This window comes from Triticum urartu, chromosome 4, assembly GCF_003073215.2.
Source record: "Triticum urartu cultivar G1812 chromosome 4, Tu2.1, whole genome shotgun sequence".
NCBI classification, from domain to species: Eukaryota; Viridiplantae; Streptophyta; class Magnoliopsida; order Poales; family Poaceae; genus Triticum; species Triticum urartu.
In genome coordinates, this window is record NC_053025.1 from 572,819,247 (window position 1) to 572,829,296 (window position 10,050).

Sequence of the window (10,050 nt, forward strand, 5' to 3'; positions counted from 1 at the left end):
CGCCGACGTTGATCGACCTCACCGGTCCCGACGCAGACGTCGCCGCCGCCGAGGACGCCTAGGGCAGCGCGTCGTCTAGTTTTTAGTATTTTAATTAATGTAATGTGGACTTTCGCGGGCCTTGGTGGCCGGCTTTTATGTTTAATTCAATGCATGTATTTATTTTCAAAATGCTTGCAATACTTTTTTTGGCGCGCCGATGAAATGGGTCGGGCCAGTGTTGGCCGCTCGCGCCGACCTAAACACAACGCCGGACATTTGTGTCCGTCGGGTCGACCCAGACGAACAAAAAGCGGGCAAAAACGCCGTTCCTTTGGATCAGCCCGTTGAAGTTGCTCTTATATTACAAGATTTGGGGAGTACTACTCCACCAGTGTAGTGCGGTGTGCTAACCGTAGCCCACCTAGTGATCACACGCTTGGCTAAGGATAGTCCATGCCATGCCAAGCCAAGCCGCCGGTCCTCCTCCTACCAGCCAGCTTACCAACAACACAAGCCACAAAAGCCAAACGCGTAGGCCGCAGGCCGCAGCAACACACACACACTCTCTCTCTCTCTCTCTGTGTGCGCCTGCGCCCCAGTCTCCCCACACCTAGGCCAACAAGATCTTAGCTCCCAACGGGCCCCTCCCCGTCCCCGAGATCCTCCGGAGCCGCCGCCGCCGCCGCCGCCGCGACCTCCAGAAATGCCGGCGCCGATCGGGGGGCGGCGCCGGCTGTGAGGCTGCGATGGCGCGGTCCAGGCCTAGGTTCTGGCTCGTGGCGGGCTGCGTCGCCCTGCTGCTCTGGGCCTCCGTCGCGCAGCTCGTCGCCGTCGGCCGCCTCCTCTCCCTCTTCGGCCTCGCCGGCGGCGCGCCCGGCCCCTCGCCGCCGCCTTCCTCGCCCCCTCCCCCGCCGCCGCCCCCAAGTGCGTGCCTTTCCGCCTAATTTTTGTTACCACTGGCTAGTAAATTTTATCGATTAGTTCTTGCATCTACTGGCTAAATTTTATCGGTCAGTATTGTATCTACGAGCAAATAAGTGATGAAGTTATTCAATTTTGAAATGATACATGTAAGAGTGGGTGCATTTTTGTGATCACCCTTCCCCAAATTCATACCAATTTTCCTACCAAAGAAAGAAATATATAGTACCAAATTTGTGAAGTTAGAGGGGCTGCTGCTGAAAGCTTAGCTGCCTTTAGTGAGAAACAAAATGGTTCGCTCTGGAAGGCATGAAAAATGGGAAAATTAACTGATTGATATCTCGGTGGGCGGGGGGAATAGAAGCCGCAGTTACCTTGATGTTTTGTTGAGATACTTATTCAAGGGCTTGCAAAATTTTGTCAAGATGTTACTATTTCAGTCAATCGCCAGTTCGCCACCAACAGTAATTGCGACTTTTTCTCCAGGAATCTACAAAAGCAATGGCTATCTGAAGATATCCTGCAATGGGGGTCTTAATCAGATGCGTTCAGAGGTCAGTTGTCTGTGCTTACTTGCGCTTTTCAATCCTAGCTTTCCCATTCTAACCCTTCTCATTTTGAATCTCTCTTATTAAGATATGTGACATGGTGGCAGTGGCGCGTTTGCTAAACCTCACGATGGTTGTGCCAGAGCTTGACAAGAGATCATTCTGGGCTGATCAGAGGTTCATTCCATTTTCTTGAAGAGGTGCTCTATGTATTAACCAGGTTGATATCTTAAGCGGCTAGTGTTCTGTATGCTTTTCAGCAATTTTGGAGACATATTTGATGTGAGGCATTTCATTACCTCATTAAGAGATGAAGTGCGCATTGTCAAACGGCTGCCAAAGAGGTTTGGTCCAACAGATTCAGGCATCATGCTGGACATGTCACCTGTGAGCTGGTCAGATGAGAAATACTACTTGCACCAGGTTTGTCAGCTTATCTGGGATCCATCCTTGCTTTATGGTACATGTATTGCTATGTGCTCTTCATAGTCTCTCACTTGTGCAGATCTTACCACTCTTCAGCAAATATAAAGTCATCCACTTTAACAAGACAGATGCTCGGTTAGCAAACAATGGCATCAGTACTGAGCTTCAACTTGTTAGATGCCGTGTTAATTTTCGTGCTCTGAAGTTTACCCCTCAAATTGAGGCTCTGGGGAATAAATTGGTACAGAAACTTCAAGACAAGGGATCATTTGTGGCATTGCATTTACGATATGAGATGGACATGCTCGCATTTTCTGGTTGCAATCATGGTCTTAATCCTGAAGAAGCTGAGGAACTCAAAAGAATGAGGTACAATTTTCTGTATAGTCTTTCACCTAACATCAATAAATACACAGCAGCCTTTTGGATATTGAATCAAGTAATTCCTCACAGAAGAAGGATAATGATTACTTTATGGATTCTTGACTTATCTACAGATACTAGCAATGGTGACATAGATGTTGTATATATTAGTTTGTTTCTTTGGTCCCGCATACATTTCTCAAGTTTTTGCTTATGTTTAGAGCCGGATGCAGTGTAACATCAGTATCAATCTCAACAAATGGCGCTTTTTCATACATAGTTTCCCATTTCATGATGGATCCATGTCAACGGAATAGAAATTCAATTGCTCATCTGTTGTTATCATAGTCAAATTGTATAAGTGCCATCTTATCTTGGTCTTGCTGTTTTTCTTGAGCTGAAAACTGATGCACAAACTTTGAATCACCAGAATCCTACTTTTTTTTCTATCAATCAGATATGCATATCCATGGTGGAGAGATAAAGAAATTGATTCGAAAACCAAGAGATCAGAAGGACTATGCCCACTTACGCCTGAGGAGACGTCATTGGTTTTGAAAGCACTGGGCTTTGAAAAGGATACTCTCATATACATTGCTGCTGGTGAAATTTACGGGGGAGAAAAGAGATTGAAACCATTACGAGCTGCTTTTCCAAAACTTGTAAGTGTGTCCAACACTTTGTCAACTACATTGGCTTGTTCATGTTTCGTGGCAATAACTAAAGTGCAACTCCTGACTATTCAATTGCAAGTGAGATTTTGCTCGTTTCTGCCAGCATTGCTTACAGTTTCTGACCTTCCATGCCATGTGTCTAGAGTGTGATACTCCCCCTGTATGGACCAAACCTGCTAATATAAGCAATACCGATTATCTTTCAGGTAAGAAAAGAGATGCTGCTAGATTCAGAACCTCTGCGCCAGTTTCAAAACCATTCTTCTCAGATGGCTGCACTCGATTTCATTGTATCCACTGCTAGTGATGTGTTCCTTCCTACCTATGATGGTAACATGGCGAAACTTGTTGAAGGCCACAGAAGGTATCTATACAGCAAGATTTCATCTTATAAAAACAATCAAATAGCTTTTCAAGATATAGTGTGTAGATATAGCCATCTTCTGCAGCAAGATTTGTACTAGTTTACTCTTTATAAAAATAAATAAATAGTATCATCTGGTCATAATTATCTGGTTGAATTTTCATCTTCAGGTTCCTGGGTTTCCGAAAAAGCTTGTTGCCAGACCGTCGGAAACTAGTTGAACTCATAGACTTGTACAACAACAAGACAATTTCCTGGGAGAATTTTACATTTTCTGTCCAAGAAGTTCATAGAGGCCGTGTAGTCCAACCATCTTGTCGGCGAAAACTCGAAAACAAGCCAAAGGAGGAGGATTATTTCTACGCTAACCCCCACGAGTGCCTGGCCAATTCAAGCCTGTGCAATGGAAGCAAGGATACAGTGACTGTAAGGTGAGCACATTCGCAGCCTCGCCTGTGCAAGTTACTCTTTGCGATCGGCAGACTGAAGCCGGCAAGCAGGCAGAGTCCCGACGATCGTCTAACCGATGTTCCCAGTGTTCTGTTGTATAGGTCAGGTTTTTCTTTTCTTTCTATGCTGCAATCCATTCATTTATTTTGAAGCTTGCCGAAATAGGTAGGAGGCTTTGTGTAAATTTTTGTTGGTCGTTTGCTCTCTTGTTCACTGTTGATTTATTCATGATGATGTTGAAAGGGATATACAATTGCCATGGTGACCAATTGAGAGACATTTTGGTTTCATCAAGTGTTGTTATTTCTCCTGAACTCCTCGTTTCCTTTCATTATCCATGTGAAGCTTTCTCTACCTATCCCAGCCAAAAAATATACTGTATATAGAAAATAAATGAAACTAAGCCACACTAAACTATAAGATCAGCGGCTGGATTTCAGACGGCCGGCGCCGCCGCGCCGGCGACCGAGCCTCGTCCTCCTCTCATCGGAGAGCTGCCTGGCGAACCCGGCGAGCGCGTCGGCGTTGCTCCCGGCTCCCTTTACCTCCTCGTACCTCCCGGTCTCGACGTTCACCCTGGACACCCTCTGCGCCAGCATCCGCTCGCCGATCCTGAGGAGCTCCGCCATGTTCTCGGGCGTGGCGGCGTCGACCGTGGCCGCCGGGCCGTGGAGCGAGTTGTCCTGGATGCGGAGGTAGTCGCCGTCGCTGTGCAGCGACTGGAAGAGCACGGCGGCGTGGATGTCGACGAGGTCGGAGCTGGCCGCCATGAAGATGTCGATGATGGGCGCCATGCCCTTGTTGCGGAGCCAGCTGATGATGCCCCACTGGGAGCACTGCTTCGCCGTGTAGAGCCCCTGGTCGGACGTCGAGCCGGTGCCGACGGACAGCACCAGGAACTTGCCGCAGTCCGACGGCTTCACCGGGTACAGCTCCTCCCTGTCCTTGCCCATCATCTTCTTGGTGATCTGCGTCATCGCCACCATCGTCTGCATTTCTCACAGCTCAGTTGGTCAGTGTGCTCGGGTCGGACAAGCGTGTCTGAACATCTGACCGGCGGAGCCTTGATTGGTTACCGGATTGTTGGCGGCGACGCCGCCGTCGATGAGGTTGTACTCGCGCTCCTTGCCGTTGCCGTCGTGGGTGTGGAAGTGGTGCGCGGGGAGGTAGGTCGGAGCGGCGGAGGTGCCGATGCAGATGTCGGCGAGCCGCGCGTTCTTCAGGGGCATGCTCTTGGCCTGCACGCACGCACGCACGCACGCACACATGATCCATCACGTTTTTAGCCCCATGTCTGTCTGATCCATGATCCAAGTATAAAATTAGCATATATACGTCGTATGTGGAGAAGATGATGGGCTGGAGAAGCTTGACGTCGAAGGTGGGGATGACGACGTCGGTGAGCGCGTCGCACAGCCTCGTCTCGCCGAGCATGCTCCTGATCTTGCCGTGCAGGTACTTGCCGCTGTACCTCGGCCGCCTCAGCGACGCGGTCACCGCGGCGAGCGCGCACCTCCTGGCACAACTCAATGCAATCCATATATCAATCACCAGTTCAGCTCGCATGATCCATGTCCATGAGATGAGATCGTTCGTGCTCTCACCTTTGCGGGAAGATGTAGGGCCCGTTGTCGAGGTAGAAGCGGTTGACGTCCTTGGCGGCGAAGAGCGGGCGGCCGTCCTTGCCGGGCGCGGTGATCATGGCGGTGATGAGGCCGCCGGTGCTGGTGCCGGCGATGCAGTCGAAGTAGTCGGCCAGGCGCGCGCCCGGGCCGTCCAGCTCCTGCAGCTTGGCCTCGAGGAAGTCGAGGATGGTGCCCGGGATGATGCCGCGGATGCCGCCCCCGTCGATGGTCAGCACCGTCACCCTCTGCCCCGGCGCCACCGGCTGGCCGACCACGCTGCCCGCCATCGCCCGCGTGCTGCACGACTCGCAGGGCCGCCGGCACCAGTAGCTTGCCATCATCGACCCGGCGGCCACGCGTCCGATCGATCAGCCGCCGTTGCAAACCGACGTACGACACCTCGGTCGAGAATCAGGAGGAAGAAGACGGGATCGATCGCCGCACGAGAGGGTAGGCAGACCGATGGCGGTAATTGGTGGGTTTGCTAGCGGCGAGCGAGTGGCTGCCATGGTTCATGCCGTAGCGCGCGCTGGTCTATTTTTGGAGTGAGAGAGGGCACAGTAAACAGTAAACAGTTTGCGGGTGTGGTTAACTGAAGACATGCAGACATGCAGTGGAAGAAGGAACCGGTCGGTCTTATGTCGTGGCGCAGACAGTGCGAGAGGAGTAATGCTAGACGTACAAACGAGGTATACAAGTTTTTACAAAGAGGGTTAATTTGATTGGTCAATAGGCGACGAGGCGGTTCACCCCTCTGAAAATGGGGGGGGGGGAGTTTATGATTGGTCAGTAGATGAAAAAAATCCTAGTCTGTAATTGTGTGCAAATCTTTGTATGTTTAGCATTATTGTGCGAGAACGTGTTGAGATGCCCCAAGTTGAGTTCACTGCAATTTATTTATTTGTGAGAAAGAGTTCACTGAAAATTGTTCTATGTATCGCTGGTAAGGACATCTCCAAGGCCAATCCGTAAACCTTCCGCAACCATCTGGACCATGTAAGTCAACCAACGCCGACCTATATCGGTCCGCGGGACGGTTCGGACGCGATTTCTCCCGCACAATGGGGACAAAAATAAGGGAGATTTGCGAGAGTCCAGACATGCGAAATGTATGACTCCGACACCCAGGCCCACCCAAAACCCTTCCCGGGCCCCGCGACTTGATCCTCCTCATTTCCTCTCCTTTCTTTCTCTATTGTCGTCGCCGCTGCTCCACTACCCTAATCACCACACCACACCCCTGTCGAAATCTGCATCTCCGCCACCTCCGGCGATCCAGCAGGGCTCCCTACCGCTTCTCGTCTGTCTCCGTTCAACCCCTGTCCTCCGACCGCCCCGCCAGGTACCATCCTATACCATGCCCGACAACTGTTCGATGAATCGAGAGAGAGCTGAAAACAGTTGTCCCTTCTTGTTTGTAGCAATGGATTCCAATTTGAAGTACATATAAGTAGTATGTTGAGTCCTCTAACGGCTCGTCGGACGAGAAGGAGTACTCTGATGAGATGGCGATGATGCAGGCGTTCCTTGAAGACGCAAAGAGTGCGGAGGAGCATGTTCTCAATTTCAAGGGCTCAATCAAGGGTCACCGAGCACTCAACCGCAATAGGGCGCACATGCATTTGACACTGATGGCCGACTACTTTGCCCTCGATGCACTATTCACTGACCATTTCCGCTGGCGTTCTTTGACGCGCAAGACTCTATTCGATCGTTTGTACCATGGCGTTCGGTCCTACGATGACCACTTCATCCTGAAGAAGGACGTCATAAGAATGATTGGCTTCTCTGGTTACTAGAAGTACACGGTCGCACTCCAGATACTTGCGTATGGCACGACCGCTGATTCGTGGGACGAGTACCTACGGATGTCTGAGAGCACATGCGGAGATGCCATGGTAAGGTTTGCAATTGCCGTGGTCGAGGTGTTCGAACCTCAGTACCTGAGAGAACCAACTGTGGCAGACACCGAGAGGCTCCTGACAATCTCATAAGCAAGAGGGTGACCAGGTTTGCTTGGATCTCTTTACTGCATGCATTGAAAATGGAAGAATTGCCTAAAGGTTTTACAAAGGCAATATCAAGGTCATGTTAAGAAGCCCACCATCATTCTTGAAGCAGTTGCATCACATGATCTTTGGATTTGACATGCTTTTTTTGGTATGCCCGGGTCTCATAATGACATCAATGTGCTGCAATGGTCGCCGTTGTTTGTGAGGCTGACTGAAGGAAAAGCTTCTCCTTATAACTATACTGTCAATAGACATGAGTACAACATGAGCTACTATATGGTTGACGGTATCTATCCTCCATGAGCTACCTTTGTCAGCATCATCTCAAACCCAGTTGGCCAGAAAAATGCCCACTTTGCCCAAAGACAAGAAGCAGCTAGAAAGGATGTCGAGAGGGCATTTAGAGTTCTTCAGGCCCGTTTTGTAGTTGTTCATGGACCTGCAAAACAAAGGGATCCGGAGACCTTATGGGAGGTGATGACATGTGTGATCATATACAACATGATCATCAAGGATGAGTGTGATGATGCTGCCGCGGCTCTAAAATTTGAGAACATGGGTGATCATATCCAATTTTCGGACCAGAATCCGGCCACATTTGAAGAGTTTATTCAAATGCATCAATAAATTCGGTATCAACCAACTTACGAGCAGTTTAAGGAAGATCTGATTGAGCATCAGTGGTGGTCAAAGGGGACTATAATGTTGGGATGTAAATATTTGAAGTTTTTAAATTTAAACTACTGCTGCATGCGGCTATTTGAACTTTTATGCCTTTGCATATGGCTACTTCATCGTGCGGTCTGAGATTTTTTTCTTCGAAATAACGGATATATATGACTATGATTGAATGATTGTCTCCTGTATTCGTGTCCGCGGACTAGACCCTTGTCCGTGAACAGATACTGAGTTTTTATGGGTTGTGTTGGGATGCCCTAACGAACCGTAAGTACATTTTTACACATGTTTACCATTTTCTAAATACATGATTAACATTTGTTTTTCAATATATGCTTTTGATGACTAGCTTTCATGCACATTGTACATTTTTTTACCCATCTGGAGCATTAACTTTTTAGCACAGTTAGTATTTTAAAAAAATACATAATTAACTCCTTTTCAAATATATGTTTTGTTGTGAATTTTTTTAATACACATTGTACATTTTTTTGTATACAGCAGGGATACATTTTTTACATTCAGCTGGTTTTACATTCAAATTAGGCATGGAGGTTGTGTATACAATGCCTGGGTAGCTAAGAGCAACTCTAGCAGAGCCCGCAAAAATACGACCCGCAAAACGCGACCGAGCAGAACCTGTATCTAAACCTGCATAATTTAAAAAAATTGTTTCGCGGGAGAAATTACACGAACAGAGTTCATCACATACTACATTGTTCATGGCATACTACATAGTTCATCACAAACTACAAGCCTAGTTATACTACATACTACGTTAAACTAGTACTAGGGGGTCGGATCTGACAGCGGCGAGGTTGCGGCAACTGGACGACGCCGGAGAGAAGCCGGACGCTCAATCCTCCTCGCTGGAGCTGTAGAGATCGACGTACTTCTCCGACTGCTCCTTGCGGATGCGGCGCCACTCGTCCGCCTTCTCGTTGGCGGCGACGTTGTCGGTGACCGCCTGTCGCCACTCGAGAACTTCGAGCTCCTTGGCGTGGCGCCGGCGCTCCTCCTCCTCACGCACGCTCCGCTCGGCGATGGCGGCGGTGACGGCGTCGAACTCCGCGACATAGTCCTCGGGCCCGATGACTCCACGGCGGCCGAGCGGAGTGGGCTCCTCGGGCTCCTCCTTCACCGGGACGAAGGCGAATGGCGCCGGCGGCTCCGGTTCCTCCTCGTCCGACCACTCCCTCTTCACGGGGAGGAAGCCCGCGGCGGCGGCGGAGGAGGATCCGGCATACGAAGAACGCGCGGAGGAGAACGACGCGCGCCGGTGGTCGTACTCCACCGTCTCGCGGCGGTTGAAGCTCGCCGGCGGCGAAAGCCCGCGGTTGGTCCCCTTCCGCGCGCCGCGCTTCCTCGCGCCGTCGGACCGAACGCGCCGCTCGCGCTCCGGGTCCCTCTCCCGGCCGGATCTGCTGCCGGAGCCGCGTGCGGAGCTCCACATTCGCCCCCACATGGCGGCTGGAGGCGGGGCGGAGGGTCGCCGGTGGCGAGAAATTGGGAGAGGAGAAAGGGGAATCGGGTGGCTCGCGGCGGCGGGGAGATAGGGTTTGGACCCGCGAAAGGGTCGCGGAACTGCACTTATAGCGCTCGGGGGGAGGAGGGGGGGCGGTTTGCGGGCTGCGGCAAAAGTTTTTGCGGCCCGGGCGAGTATGCGGGGTCTGTCCTGGCCGCAAAATTGGCCGAGCCCGCATACTCGCCGGACATTTTGCGGGCCAGGCGTTTTGCGGGGTCTGCTAGAGTTGCTCTAAGTGGAGCACTGCAGAACATAATAAATATAAGATTTAATATGAATCGTGCCTTATTTGTACCATCATACAAATATGTAATGTGAGTTACTTCAATATTTTTTATTCGTTTGGATGCTACCTCCCAATTGAGATCTTACACTTTAGAGACTACATAGATATATGTTTTTTTAGCAATGATAAATTTCAGAATGAACAAAAGAATTTCTTTTTTGATGGGAACACGAACTAAATATATGGTCAAAATTGT

General features: G+C 50.0%; 2 protein-coding genes across 3 annotated transcripts; one reads left to right on the forward strand and one right to left on the reverse strand.

Moving 5' to 3' along the window:
• Nucleotides 1–512: 512 nt before the first annotated feature.
• LOC125552789 (rhamnogalacturonan I rhamnosyltransferase 1-like) lies at nt 513–4,018 on the forward strand. 2 transcript variants are annotated; one of them, XM_048716468.1, is made up of 8 exons: nt 513–906; nt 1,390–1,457; nt 1,540–1,628; nt 1,712–1,874; nt 1,957–2,246; nt 2,671–2,902; nt 3,121–3,278; nt 3,449–4,018. In XM_048716468.1, the coding sequence occupies exons 1-8, from the start codon at nt 729–731 to the stop codon at nt 3,711–3,713; spliced, it is 1,443 nt and encodes a 480-aa protein (XP_048572425.1). In that variant the 5' UTR covers nt 513–728; the 3' UTR covers nt 3,714–4,018. The 2 variants fall into 2 exon arrangements, with proteins under 2 accessions (XP_048572425.1, XP_048572426.1); XM_048716469.1 differs by having other exon boundaries at nt 516–906; nt 2,698–2,902.
• Nucleotides 4,019–4,144: 126 nt separating this feature from the next.
• On the reverse strand, nt 4,145–6,059 carry LOC125552790 (patatin-like protein 1). The gene is made up of 4 exons (XM_048716470.1): nt 5,333–6,059; nt 5,064–5,244; nt 4,805–4,966; nt 4,145–4,717 (listed from the first exon to the last, which is right to left on the reverse strand). Exons 1-4 carry the CDS (start codon nt 5,692–5,694, stop codon nt 4,151–4,153), a joined length of 1,272 nt encoding a protein of 423 aa, XP_048572427.1. The 5' UTR covers nt 5,695–6,059; the 3' UTR covers nt 4,145–4,150.
• Between the last annotated feature and the right edge of the window lie 3,991 nt (nt 6,060–10,050).